General features: G+C 36.3%; 1 protein-coding gene across 3 annotated transcripts in view; it reads left to right on the forward strand.

The window, feature by feature from the left end:
* The window catches only part of LOC127866100 (cAMP-dependent protein kinase regulatory subunit-like), a 156,405-nt gene that overhangs the window by 128,913 nt on the left and 11,715 nt on the right, over positions 1-15,777 (forward strand). For all 3 annotated transcript variants that reach the window (XM_052406503.1, XM_052406504.1, XM_052406501.1), the window contains 2 exons: positions 4,196-4,242; positions 13,192-13,290. In XM_052406503.1, the coding sequence (XP_052262463.1) occupies positions 4,196-4,242; positions 13,192-13,290 (146 nt within the window). The remainder of the gene's footprint in view (positions 1-4,195; positions 4,243-13,191; positions 13,291-15,777) is intronic.

Genomic DNA, 15,777 nt, shown 5'->3' on the forward strand with positions numbered 1-15,777 from the left:
TTTTTACTAATGAGAAATAGTTTTCAAGGCAATGAACAGTATAAACAGACATCCCTGTGAGTTGTAAACTTTCAACATAGTTTGATCATTGTTAATTTTATCAATAAATTATTTTTGAAAGTAAATAAATATGAGCTATGCTCTGTGAAACAGGGGTCTAATTCATTTGTGTAATTAAAGTCTCGTCCCAGATTAGCCTGTGCATTCTGCACAGGTTAAGCAGGGATGACACTTTCCGCATTTGTGGTATTTTTCGTTGAAAGAAAGTTTCTTCTTAGCAAAAATCCAGTTAAGGCGAAAAGTGTTGTCCCTGATTTGCCTGTGCAGACACACATGCATTAAATCCCTTTTTTTCAAAAAGCACGGCTCATATATAATTCTGAATTTTTATGTCCCCCACTATAGTAGTGGGGGACATATTGTTTTTGCCCTGTCTGTTGGTCTGTTTGCGCCAACTTTAACTTTTTGCAATAACTTTTGCTATATTGAAGATAGCAACTTCATATTTGGCATGCATGTGTATCTCATGAAGCTGCACATTTTGAGTGGTGAAAGGTCAAGGTCAAGGTCATCCTTCAAGGTCAGAGGTCAAATATATGTGGCCAAAATCGCTCATTTTATGAATACTTTTGCAATATTGAAGATAGGAACTTGATATTTGGCATGCATGTGTATCTCATAGAGCTGCACATTTTGGGTGGTGAAAGGTCAAGGTCAAGGTCATCCTTCAAGGTCATTGGTCAAATATATGTGGCCCAAATCGCTTATTTTATTTAGTCATAGTCAAACTTTCATTGGATACCTGAGCCTTGCAATTTAATGTCTGTTCATAATTCATCTCATAACTGGTTGAATTATTCACCAGGATTATGTAAAAGTTCCCACCATTTCTGACACATGTACATCTTATAATGCATTGTGGCTGCTAAAGAGGGAACAAGAAAATTCAAGCCATGGGATGTCAAGTATTGGATAAATGCATTAGCGGGTTGTCAAGGGTTGGAAAAATGCATAAGCAGCCCAGATAAACCTATAATAACTGAGACTTCACAGGCCCGATGAGAACACTGTGAACACTTATTTTGTTGGAAAATATCAATTGTCTGCAACTTATAGAAACAAGGAAACCTAAAAATCGATCAGCTCTGACATTTTTAACTATTTGCATATCTAGATGGTTATCATTTCGCTTTTAATAGAAAGACAGAAGAAAATTGATTGAAATAGTATTAAGGTTCAATTGTCATATCTGCAGATCTTTTCAGTATCACATGCACTACTTTCATTATCAAGCATTTGATATGAGAAATTGTATAATGAGTACTTTATAGTACAGAAAGAAGTATTGTTAAAGACAAATCACATTGCAAAGTCTGTCCATCTGTCTGTCTGTCCGTCACACTTTGTGTTTAAGTTTCGAAAAATGCTCATAACTTCTATGTAGCTTCAGATGTAACCTTCATATTTGGTATGCATGTGTCTATGGACAAGGCCTTTCCATAAGCACACAAATTGTGACCCCTGTGACCTTGGCCTTGAACTTATGGTCCGCGTTTAGGTTTCAAACACTGCTTTTAGGTTTCGGAAAATGCTCATAACTTCTAACAAAGTGTTTAGCGGGGGCATATGTCATCCTATGGATCATCCTCTTGTTGCAATTCTATTTGTTACATTTTGAATACATCATTGATCTTGGCAATTTCACAAGAAATTCTTGTCTTCAGTTATTTGTAATCCATTTGGCCAATATCTCTTAATTTAGTGGCTGTATGTTTAGTCTGCGAGTAGACTCTATGTCATAAAATCCGGCAATTAAATGAAAAAAACAAGAAGAAACACTTACCTCAATTCAGTATCTGTTTCATTTAATTTAATTGCATATTTACAATATCTGATAGATTTATGTGGAAATCTCTTTCAGCTATTGGTAACCAGTAAACACATTTTCTAAAAAAAATCAAAAATGAAAATGTTTGTAAAAAATAGTTATTGGAATTACTCAGAAATATAGTTGTTCTGCACAAATATTTTATAAAACATTGATACAATATTTATAGAGAAAACAATTGATAGAATTACATAAATGTTATGAAGGTTATGCTTATTGCCCACACTACCAAACCTATGGGTATCCAAATCCCTTCCATTCACTTTCATTCTTTAATTTAATAATGTAAACTTTAATAAAATAAGCCATGATATATTTACTTTGACAATCACATAATTATGATGTAAAATTAACAATTAACAAAATCCTTATGTCCTAGACAGTTACGTTAATTAAAAGTGGCTTTGTTTCAATCTTTAAATATATTGTATCATAAACTAAGAATGGGAAATTATCCACAGAAAAAAATCCAGTTACTTTAACTGTGAAACATCTAACCAGAAATTTAACAACATTGTGTTATTTTATTGAACATTTTAGGCTCTTAACATTATAATTCCTCTATAAGCAAATCGCAGCTTCCACATTCAGCCTATTTCTTGATTTGTTTTATCAGGGTAGGCAACTCCTACAGAAATTTATGCTAGAAATGTTAAAGGGATCTACTGTTACGAAAAAGTTGTGTGGAGTTATTACCAAAGGCAGCCAGTGCTCAGGTCTCACATGAGAATTTGAGGTTGCTGTGGTGTACTGGATATGGTGTCCGCCTAGTGATCGGGAGGTTATGGGTTTGATCCCCACTGTGGGAGCGTTCTTTAGATCTCCCCAAAAGACACCAATTACTGGTTCTAGAAATGGACTTGAGTCAATGTTTCAATAAGCCTGAGGCTTTCGATACAATCAAGCTAAAATAAATAAATATTAAACTAATGTGGTGTGCAAAATTGTTTTATTAAATTAGTTTTTAAAAATCATAGTTCTTTTTCATTTACAAAGTTGAATGCTGAAGAAAAAAAATTAGTGCATGGGAGACAACTCACTGAAAGATGTATACTCTTCGTAAAAACAAATTGTAGAGCATTTGTGTTTTGAGTGGAAATTGTTTGTGTAAATTAAGTATTCTGGAATGAAAAAATGGCAGCTATTATAATTACTTATTGTTAGGGAATTAATTTTTTTAAAGTTAGCAGCCAGGATAGCGTTGTATAAATGTATAACGGGCATCAAATTGAAACCCTTTCAGGTAAAAAATTGTGCGCTATACATGATCAAATACATTTCTTACATTAAGGGGCAGTGCAGAGAGCTATAAGTCTGTTTTAAAGATTTACAAAGCTATTGTCAATAAATAATTGTTCTTGTGGGGTGCATTACTGCCTGTTATTTTATGCTTTCCGGTGGTTTATAGAGAAATATCAGTGAATTAAAACTGATAATTTCACTGTTTCAAACAGTGAAAATTATCGATATCATTTTTTTGACGAAATGACGTCATTATTTCAGCGCAATTCTTTAGTTTAACTCTTTAACAATGTATATAAACTTTGAAAAAAGCATAAAATAAAAAGAAAATTTGTTGGATTCGGTGGAATATCAATTTTTAAAATTCACTTGTGATCATAGAAAATATATATTTTCTATGATCACTCGTGAATTAAAATCGATAATCCATGGAATCCAACAAATATCCTTTATATTATTGAAGGAATTTGAAGTAAACTTAGGATAGAGGACACTGTAAGGATATGCAGAGTACATTAAACCACATCTCACATGTTAGTGTTTTTTTAGTTATTGCCCTTTGCTTAATTGTTGCCATATTCTTCGTTTCTTTTTGTGCATAGCATAGCTTGTGAATTATTGAAGGGTTTCATATGAAACTTCATATACTTTAAGAAAGTATTCAGGCGAAGTGCAGAGAACAAAAACTATATCTCTCTCGTTAGGATGTACAAAAAAGTTATCTTTTAGTAATTATTCAAATGAGGAGCAATGGCTCTTTAGAATTGAAGGTATGTAAATAAAGTTGTGTACATCATGGATAAAGGGAATTTTACAATTATAAGGAACACTCAGTACAAATAATTACCATAACTCTTTCATTTGTATGTCAGAGTTATTGTTCTTTGTTCATTTTATGTTGTTCAATTAATAAAGAAACGTTGCCTGTTTTGCAATTATGTGAACATCAAAACTTTAGATGTATTTTGCAATCGTAGTGACAGGACTTGTTTCAACTTTTTAATGAAACATATTATGTGGTTTTCTATTTCTACCCACTGTGATAGTTTTACCATATATTTTCAGGTGACGAAGGGGACAACTTTTATGTTATAGACCTCGGAGAAGTGGATGTGAGTATAAAGTTAACATTTTTGGATACCAATTCCATTAAATATATAGAGAATATTTGTTAGATTTGGTGGAATATCGATTTTAGTTCACAAGTGATCATAGAAAATTATATTTTCCTGATTTGCGCAGCCAAGAGTGCAAATATTTTTTTCTTTGATCACAAGTGAATTAAAGTCAATATTCCACAGAATTCAACAAATTTTTGACCAGGTTTTCCGAAGGAAAAAACTGGTTATTAGATTGGCGAATGCGGGCGGGCTGGCTGGCTGGCTGGCTGGCGGGCTGGCGGAATAAGCTTGTCCGGGCCATAACTATGTCGTTCATTGTCAGATTTTAAAATCATTTGGCACATTTGTTCACCATCATTGGACGGTGTGTCGCGCGAAATAATTACGTCGATATCTCCAAGGTCAAGGTCACACTTTGAGTTCAAAGGTCAAAAATGGCCATAAATGAGCTTGTCCGAGCCATAACTATGTCGTTCATCGTCAGATTTTAAAATCATTTGGCACATTTGTTCACCATCATTGGACGGTGTGTCGCGCGAAATAATTACGTCGATATCTCCAAGGTCAAGGTCACACTTTGAGTTCAAAGGTCAAAAATGGCCATAAATGAGCTTGTCCTGGCCATAACTATGTCATTCATTGTGAGATTTTAAAATCATTTGGCACATTTGTTTACCATCATGGGACGGTGTGTCCCACAAAAGAATCACGTCAATATCTCCAATGTCAAGGTCGCCACGACTAAAAATAGATTTAAAAAAAAAAAAAAAAATTACAAAGGGGGTTAATTTTTTTTGTTCATTTCAAAAGTTCAGTTTGAGTTTTCTCCCTTTATCAGATTTTTTTTTCACAATGAAAACCTGGTTTTGTGACAATTTTGTCCCTTGTCTTTTTATTGTATGCTTACAAAAAATTTTTTTTTTAGAAAATAGTTCTTGTAAAGCAATGAAAATTATCAATAATTTTAATTTTTAATTTTTAATGTTAAAAACAGTGAATGATCAGTTTTAATTCACTGATATGTCTCTATAAAGCACAGAAAAGCATAAAATAAAATAACAAATGAATCAATCCACTGTGAAAGCTTTACTATGTCCTGACCTACCGGTTGTTCTCAATCCGCACAATAAGAAGCGATTACTTAAAGAAAAATTAACTGTAAAGCCTGTTAGGAATGGGAGTGCTTTAGCACTTATGTAATTTTCTCAATGACAATTTTTTCACAGTTGGTATTCTATGGCAATCTGAACAATGTGCTGATTTTACCAAAAAAAAATACGCGACACAGATTTCTTTTCTGTAATTGTGAATGTCAGCCGCTGAGTCTGATCATTGCCTCTGTCAAGTATTCTCTACGCAGGCGGTATTAGGCGATTGGTATTGATTTATTCCATACAAAGTCAGCTGCCAAATCAAGAATTGCTTGGCCAAATCTAATGTACTAAGGAATGCTATTGGGACAAATTGCATACTTAAAGGGACTCAATGCACTATTATAGTAAGCAATTTTAGTGATTATCCCCTTGTTTTTCGGAGAAAAAGTGGGGATATTGTGGTGATGTGCATCTGTCCGTCCATCCGTCCTGGCCACCTGCTCCTCCTACACTATTAGCACTAGAACCTTGAAACTTACATACATGGTAGCTATGAGCATATGTGCGACGGTGACAGTGACGTAATTTTGATCTGACCCCTGGGTCAAAAGTTATGGGGGTTGGGGCGGGCCGGGTCAGAGATATTTTACATTAACTTCTTCATTTCTGCACCGATTTACTTGAAATTGATACTGAGCCTCTCTTATGACAATACGGTCAATCTCAACTATGCATGGCACCATACCCAACCCTGGGGCGCCCCGGCCACATAGACCACCCACCCAAAACTGCCTTTTACTATAATTTCGTCATTTCTACACCGATTCACTTCAAATTGATACTGAACCTCTCTAATGACAATACGGTCAATCTTAGCTATGCATGGGCCCATTACCAACCCTAGCGCACCCCGCCCACATAGGCCACGCCCACCCAAAATTGCCTTTTACTATAATTTCTTCATTTCTACACTGATTCACTTCAAATTGATACTGAACCTCTTTTATGACAATACGGTCAATCTCAGCTATGCATGGCCCCATAACCAACACTGGGGCGCCCCGGCCACATAGGCCAGGCCCACCCAAAACTGCCTTTTACAATAATTTCTTCATTTCTACACCGATTCACTTCAAATTGATACTGAACCTCTCTTATGACAATACAGTTAATCTCAACTATGCATGACCCCATTACCAACCCTGTGGCGCCCCGCCCACATAGGCAACGCCATTTCTAGTTAATTGGGTTGTCTGTGACTAAATGTAGAAATGTTTTAACTAGTGTTCTGAAACATTTTTAGTTAAATTATCTTTGCATTCAATTTGTGACCTAAGTTGCAGTGGTATTGAAGATGTAGGTTGTGTGAAGTCAACTAACATAAAATATTAGTCTGAGAAAACTGGGCTTAATGCATGTGCGTAAAATGTCCGCTTTCCGCTTTTATGACAATTTTCGTTTAAATGAAGTCTCTTCTAAGCAAAAATGTAAAGTGTCGTCCCTAATACAGACTGCACAGGCTAATCTGGGACAACACTTTACGCACATGCATTATGCCCAGTTTTCTCAGAAGCGGCTCATATATTTCTGACTGTCACATAGATCAACCATCAGACATGTTTTTTCACTCCTTACCAGTAAATATTCAACTGCCATTGCCAAGGTTATGACACAAATATGGTTTTATAATAGCAATTGTACAGCACAGGTTTTATGGGAATATATACTTTATGATGCCATAAACATTTTGTTACAAACAGAAGTTGTCAATTTTCTTCACTGTGTCGCCATAAATTATGTTAGACCAGAGTCATTCCAAGTTATCATTAGGCATAACAAAAGACAAACCAATAGCAATAACAATAACAATAGTTAAAAACTCATGAAATTCAAATTATCTAACAAAAATTGTTTTCTCAGCTAAGCATATAGTGCTAATCAGGGGAGCTTTAAGGATACAATGATGTCTTATGTCTATCAGTCCATGCTTGCATGTTAAAAGTAGTTAAAATAAATCGGTTGCATGGGTCATTGGAGCTTAAAATAGATATGTGAAATGAAAATAAAAAAATATAACTATGATGTTCATGGTTTAATATTTGGTTTATAATATTGTCTAGTGGTTTTTGACTAATTTTGTTCAAATCAAGCCCCTTGGGTCAGAACCTGCCACGCCTCTCATATCACATGATTTATATAGACTGATATAGTAAAAATGATACTAACTTTGAAAATCTTCTCTGAAACCACATGGGTCAGGGATTTAACATTTATTATGCCCCCCCTTCGAAGAAGAGGGGGTATATTGCTTTGCTCATGTCGGTCGGTCGGTCGGTCCGTCCACCAGGTGGTTGTCAGACGATAACTCAAGAACGCTTGGGCCTAGGATCATGAAACTTCATAGGTACATTGATCATGATTCGCAGATGACCCCTATTGATTTTGAGGTCACTAGGTCAAAGGTCACGGTGACCATAAATAGTAAAATGGTTTTTGAATGATAACTCAAGAACGCATACGCCTAGGATCATGAAACTTCATGGGTTGATTGATCATGACTTGCAGATGACCCCTATTGATTCTGAGTTCACTAGGTCAAGGTCACGGTGACCTGAAATAGTAAAATGGTTTCCGGATGATAACTAAAGAACGCATACGCCTAGGATCATGAAACTTCATGGGTAGATTGATCATGACTCGCAGATGACCCCTATTGATTTTGAGGTCACTTGGTCAAAGGTCAAGGTCACGGTGACCCAAAATAGTAAAATGGTTTCGGATGATAACTCAAGAACGCATACGCCTAGGATCATGAAACTTCATAGGTAGATTGATCATGACTTGCAGATGACCCCTATTGATTTTGAGGTCACAAGGTCAAAGGTCAAGGTCACGGTGATATGAAATAGTAAAATGATTTTCGGATGATAACTCAAGAACGCGTTTGCCTAGGATCATGACACTTCATAGGTACATTGATTGTGACTCGCAGATAACCCCTATTGATTTTCAGGTCACTAGGTCAAAGGTCAAGGTCACAGTGACAAAAATCGTATTCACACAATGGCTGCCACTACAACGGACAGCCCATATGGGGGGCATGCATGTTTTACAAACAGCCCTTGTTTTGTAACAAGTAATGCTGGTCCTCTAGTAAGTTTTGTGTCAAGTTATGATTCTGGGGTCTATGCTTTGATTTGTCCTAGAGGTTAGTTGTGTTAGTTTGATATATACACTAAAAGGTTTTTTATGTTCCCCACCACTATAGTGGGGGACATATTGTTTTTGCCTGTCTGTTGGTTGGTTTGTTGGTTGGTTTGTTTGTTTGCCCAAACTTTAACATTTTGCCATTACTTTTGCAATATTGAAGATAGCAACTTCATATTTGGCATGCATGTGTATCTCATGAAGCTGCACATTTTGAGTGGTGAAAGGTCAAGATCAAGGTCATCCTTCAAGGTCAAAGGTCAAATATATAGCTTCTAAGCGGCCCAGAAGGGAACATATTGTATCTGACAAAGACATATCTTGTTTGTTTATTGCATCGTATAGTGTTCCTCTGCTAATTTTGTTCAAATTATGACCATGGGTTCAAAACTGGCCTAACCTGAGGTGTCAAATGATTTAACGACTTATTAAGTAAATAACTTTAAAAAAGTAAATTTCTGAAAATCTTCTCTGAAACTGCAAAAGTCAGGGGTTTAATAAATGGTTTCTGACATTGTTTAGTTGTCCTCTATGTAATTTGTTCAACTCATGCCCCTGCAGGGGTCAAAATTCAGCACACCATGGGTCACATGATTTATTATGCCCCCCTTTGAAGAAGAGGTGGTTTATTGTTTTGCACATGTCAGTCAGACGGTCGGTCGGTCGGTCGGTCGGTGGTCCACCAAATGGTTTTCGGATGATAACTCAATAACGCTTAGGCTTAGGATCATGAAACTTCATAGGTACATTTATCATAACTGGCAGATGACTCCTATTGATTTTCAGGTCACTAGGTCAAAGGTCAAGGTCACAGTGACTGGAAACAGTAAAATAGTTTCCAGATGATAACTCAAGAACTCTTACGCCAAGGATCATGAAACTTCATAGGTACATTGATCATGACTGGCAGATGACCCCTATTGATTTTCAGCTCACTAGTTTAGACTGCTTTCATATAACTTTAAAAATTTTACTATCTAAAGACGCAAGCGTTAAAAATATTTTTGTGCAACATTGCATGGAGGTGCTGTACTAAGTTTTTTATGCCCCCAGATCGAAAGATCGGGGGCATATTGTTCTGGCCTGTCTGTCTTTCATTCATTCATTCATTGTGTGTGTCCCAAAACTTTAACCTTGGTTAAAGTTTTGCAATAACTTGCATTTTGAAGATAGCAACTTGATATTTGGTATGCATGTGTATCTCATGGAGCTGCACATTTTGAGTGGTGAAAGGTCAAGGTCATCCTTCAAGGTCAAAGGTCAAATATATGGCTTCAAAGCGGCACAATAGGGGGCATTGTGTTTCTGACAAACACATCTCTTGTTCAAATCATGCCCCTTAGGTCGAAAGTTGCCCCACCACAGGTTGTTCTTTTCTTTTACATGTTTAAATTGACAATTTTACTAGGTTCTAATATGTCTCAGACCATGTCCATCTTGTGTCACACAGAGTAAAAATCATAGACAAACATCACAAAATCTACACATACAAATGTAATTGCTACATGTCTCCGGTGAGGGACCTATAGCAGTCATCCGTCTTGTTTGTTGAAGTACAAATACAGATGCTTTTAAATAAAAATTCAGCTGGATTATTTGAGACTGTTGTTAAACATTCATTTCTTCATTCAAAATTGAAAATATTGGGAAAGAAATAATTTTATATTTACCATGGGGAAGCTGTCAATTTCTTAAAATTTAGGAAAAAACACCAATGATTTACAACATGACCCATTATCCACCCTAGCTAAAACAAAATTGATTATTCAATATTTGCATGTTCTCAGCATGCATCTTGCCATGAAATCCCGGGAATATATTTTCTGTAAATAAACAAGGGAGAGATTTTGAACTGCCAGGCAATTGCTTATATGTTCTACACTTGGAACAGCATCTATTTGTAATTGTTCCTTAATACATAGAATTTGCATTTGATGACTGATAAAACATTAATAACAGTAATGCAATGCCATGTTTCCTTGATCTCTGGATGGTGGTGTTGAGTCTGCACCAGAAGCATGACAAGCATTAAGGATTTTATTGAGCTCTGAGGAATATATTTAGGCATCCACTCCCAGCAAGTGCACACTGAACTTGGCGGTGGTGTTTTTTCAGTCCAACTTTTTGCACTGCAGTCTTTATATCATTCACAGGAAGATCAATTAGGGATGGTGAACTTCCATATACTGAATGTCTTTACGATTTGCATTGCATTTAATTATTGTTGGCTTCAGCTTTGACATGAATTATTATTTCAATTTAGTTTTAAATAGCTGTTTTCCTTTGTTGAAACATTTTTTAGAGACTGAGTTAATTAAGGAAATTTTGAAAACTTTGTATTGTAATTTTAGCTATTAAAGGTACAATGGTCATAACATGGCATTGCAAGTCATTTCTTTCTGAAATGTATTGATGAAAGTGCATTTCCTTTTCCTTGCATGCAAATGATTGGTGCAAACAAGCAGTATCAGGCTAGCAAAAGGCTATTATGATACTGCCAATATATTACAGTTAACTATTGATGTTAGAAGCAGTTATTATTTTCATATTGATCATAATTTCCGTTCACAACAGGTTCTTGTCTGGAAACAAGATTTTTTGATGATTCATTAGCACAATATTATCCAATTAATTCAGTCTGTAAATAACAGATTTATCATGAAAGGCAAACCAGGGATTTTACATTGGTTTTGCAGTAATAACTTGATATAACATCACATGTGGCTGTGTTTTGAAGATTAATACAATTTATAAAGATTTAACCTTTATCTTCATGTAATTATTGCTTTTATGTGTCTCTTTGCGTTTGTTTATTATTAAAAAGTGCTACAATATTATGATTTTATCCCAACATTCATCGAAATAATGCAGTTTTACCAATTAGTCTGAATTATAATATTATCCCTTGAGACCAATTAAATATTTGGAGTTTTCTACATGAAAGTCATGCAGATTTTGAGGGAGCTTGATTCATATTTTACTAATGCAGGGTATGCAGGCTGGTTCTCATTTCAATTACTGTATGAACAATTATTGTTTAGTGAATACAGTACAATACAGTACATTTTGAAGCCCCATGTACAGTTTTAAATTTAGCCTCAACATGCAAAATGCACAGGCTGGTCTTAAAATACGCTGGCTGCATATTGCCTAAGACCCATTGTTGGGTGGCTCCGCTCAATTAACAACCTCATTAATCGAGTCCCTTGATGTCAGCTGATATAGGTGTTAGTAAACATTTCTATTATTATTCACATGGATTGTTTGTAATGACTGTTTCAGGTGTTGGTTGATAATGATTGTTTCAGGTGTTTGTGTATAATGACTGTTTCAGGTGTTTGTTTATGATGACTGTTTCATGTGTTTTTTTTAGCTCACCAGAGCACAACGTGCTCATGGTGAGCTATTGTGATTGCCTTTTGTCCGTCATCTGTCTTGTGTTGTCCGTCGTCAACATTTTGCCTTGTGAACACTCTAGAGGCAACATTTATTGTCTGATCTTCATGAAATTTGGTCAGAACATTTGTCCCATTGATACCTCAACTGAGTTCGAAACTGGGTCAAGCTGGGTCAAAAAATAGGTCACTAGGTCAAAAAAAGAAAAACCTTGTGAACATTGTAGAAAGCACATTTGATGCCCAATCTTCATGTAACTTTGTCAAAATGTTTGTCTAAATAATATGTTAGTTGAGTTCAAAAATGGTTCCGGTCCGTTGAAAAAAATGGCTGCCAGGGGGCGGGGCAGTATTCCTAATATGGCTCTAGAGAAACCTTGTGAACACTAGAAGTCACAAATTTTGCCCAATCATCATGACACTTGGTCAAAGCATTGGTGTCATTGATATCTCGGACAAGTTCGAAAATGGTCCAGATCGGTGAAAAAACATGGCCCCCAGGGGGCGGGGCAGTTTTCCTTATATGGCTATAGTAAAACCTTGTTAACACTCTAGAGGCCACATTTATTGTCCAATCTTTATGAAATTTGGTCAGAAGATTAGTCTGTATGATATCTTGGATGAGTTTGAAAATGATTACGTTTGCTTGAAAAACATGGCTGCCAAGGGGCGGGGCATTTTTCCTTATATGGCTATAGTAAAATCTTGTTAACACTCTAGAGGCCACATTTATTGTCCGATCTTCATGAAACTTGGTAAAAAGATTCATCCCAATAATATCTTGGTCAAGTTAAAAAATGATGCCGGTTGGTTAAAAAAAACATGGCTGCCAGGGGACAGGGCATTTTTCCTTTTATGGCTATAGTAAAACCTTGTTAACACTCTAGAGGCCACATTTATTTTCTGATCTTCATAAAACTTGGTCAGAAGATGCTTGAAAAACATGGCCACACATGGGGGGCATTTTTCCTTATATGGACTTATGAATCTTCATGAAACTTTGTCAGTATATTTGTTTTAATGATATCTTGGAGGTGTATGAAAATGGTTCTGGTCTGTCGAAAAACATGGCTGCCAGGATGTTCACTAGTCATGAAAGTTGGTAAGAACATTTTGTTCTAATGACATCTTGGGCTGCACAGAACAGGTCAGTTCCTTTGAATCTCAGGTGAGTGGCTTTGGGCCTTTCAGGCCCTCTTGTTATCATGACTGTTTCAGATGTTTGTTTATCATGACTGTTTCAGGTGTTTGTCAACAATGAACATGTGACCACCATTGGGGAAGGTGGCAGTTTCGGAGAGTTGGCTCTTATCTATGGTCTTCCCAGGGCAGCCACTGTCAAGGTATCTGTCCTACTTTTGAGTCAAGAAATACAAGAATTATGCCAATTAAGTAGTGATACAAAATTGTCTACAACATAAGAAAATAATTGGCACTAAAAATGTTGAATAATAAACATGTGTGCCTGAAAGTATTACATAATTGTAATATTGCAGCCAATTTTTAAGCTTGGCTGTTTTCGGAGAAAACCCGAGGTATTGTCATAGCCAGCTCTTCGTCCGCCGTCCTTGTCGTGCTAAAACATTAACATTTTGTTATGGTTTTGAACATTGGCTCTAAAATCAAAGTGCTTCAACCTTCAACTTTGAAACTTCATAATTATGTAGCTGCACCTTTATAAGTTCTACATGCCACACCCATTTTTGGGTCACTAGGTCAAAGGTCAAGGTCACTGTGACCTCTTAAAAAAATTCTGACAAGCTTTCATTTATTCAAAACTGCACCCGTAGCCAAGCGTGGCACCCATTAAGCTGTGCTCGTGTTCTTGATTATTGTGTGCAAAGAATTTTTAAAATTTGCTTTAGCTTCATAAAATGTTCTCTACTTTGGTGTCATTATTATGACATCCCATTGTTTAACAAATAATCCTCACTTGTGTTGTTTGAAAATAGTATGTTTCTGTATTACAGTCACATACAATATATTTTTAGCTCGCCTGAGCACAAGGTGCTCATGGTGAGCTTTTGTGATCGCCTTTTGTCAGTCGTCCGTCGTGCGGCGTCAACATTTTGCCTTGTGAACACTCTAGAGGCCACATGTATTGTCCAATCTTATGAAACTTGGTCAGAACATTGTCCCATTGATACCTCGACCGAGTTTGAAACTGGGTCATGCTGGGTCAAAAACTAGGTCACTAGGTAAAAAAAAGAAAATCAAATCCTTGTGAACACTGTAGAAGTCACATTTGATGCCCAATCTTCATGTTACTTTGTCAAAAGGTTTTTCTAAATGATATGTTGGTTGAGTTCAAAAATGGTTCCGATCGGTTGAAAAACATGGCCACCAGGGTGTGTGGCAGTATTCCTAATATGGCTATAGAGAAACCTTGTGAACACTCTAGAAGTCACAATTTTTGTCCAATCATCATGAAACTTGGTCAAAACATTGGTTTCATTGATATCTCAAACAAGTTCGAAAATGGTCAAGATTGGTGAAAAAACATGGCCACCAGGGGGCGTGGCAGTTTTCTCTTACCCCCCCCCCCCCCTATATCTCCTTATATGGCTATAGTAAAACCTTGTTAACACTCTAGAGGCCACATTTATTTTTTGATGTTCATGAAACTTGCGTAGAAGATATGTCCCAATGATATCTTGGATGAGTTCAAAAATGGTAACCTTTGCTTGAAAAACATGGCTGCCAAGGGGCGGGGCATTTTTCCTTATATGGCTATAGTAAAATCTTGTTAACACTCTAGAGGCCACATTTATTGTCCAATCTTCTTGAGGAGTTCTAAAATGATGCCGGTCGGTTGAAAAACATGACCGCCAGGGGGCGGGTCATTTGTCCTTATATGGCTATAGTAAAACCTTGTTAACACTCTAGAGGCCATATTTATTTCCAATCTTAATGAAATTTGGTCAGAAGATTTGTCTTATTGATATCTTGGATGAGTTCGAAAATGGTTATGTTTGCTTGAAAAACATGGCTGCCAAGGGGCGGGGCATTTTTCCTTATATGGCTATATATGGCTATAGTGAAATCTTGTTAACACTCTAGAGGCCACATTTATAGTCCGATCTTCATGAAACTCGGTCAGAAGATTTATATCGATAATATCGTGGAGTTCAAAAATGATGCTGGTTGGTTGAAAAACATGGCCACCATGGGGGTGGGGCATTTTTCTTTATATGGCTATTTTAAAGTAAAACCTTGTTAACACTCTAGAGGTCACATTTATTTTCCGATTATCATGAAACTTTGTCAGAAGATTTTCTCAATGATATCTTGAATGAGTTGGAAAATGGTTTTGGTTGCTTTTAAAACATGGCCACCAGGTGGCAGGGCATTTTTCTTTATATGGCATATACATGTATGGCTATAGTAAAACCTTGTTAACACTCTAGAGGCCACATTTATTGTCCAATCTTCATGAAATTTGGTCAGAAGATTGGTCCCAATGATATCTTGGATTAGTTTGAAAATAATTATGTTTGCTTGAAAAACATGGCTTCCAAGGGGCGGGGCATTTTTCCTTACATGGCTATAGTAAAATCTTGTTAACACTCTAGAGGCCACATTTACTGTCCAATCTTCATAAAACTTGGTCAGAAGATTCATCCCGATAATATCTTGGACGAGTTAAAAAATGATGCCCGTTGGTTGAAAAACATGGCTTCCAGGGGGCGGGGTATTTTTCCTTATATGGATATAGTACAATCTTGTTAACACTCTAGAGGCCACATTTATTTTCCGATCTTCATGAAACTTGGTCAGAAGATTTGTCCCAATAACTTCTTGTTATCACAGGTGAGCGACTTTGGGCCTTT

The sequence above is a fragment of the Dreissena polymorpha genome, chromosome 2 (assembly GCF_020536995.1).
Source record: "Dreissena polymorpha isolate Duluth1 chromosome 2, UMN_Dpol_1.0, whole genome shotgun sequence".
Classification (NCBI taxonomy): domain Eukaryota; kingdom Metazoa; phylum Mollusca; class Bivalvia; order Myida; family Dreissenidae; genus Dreissena; species Dreissena polymorpha.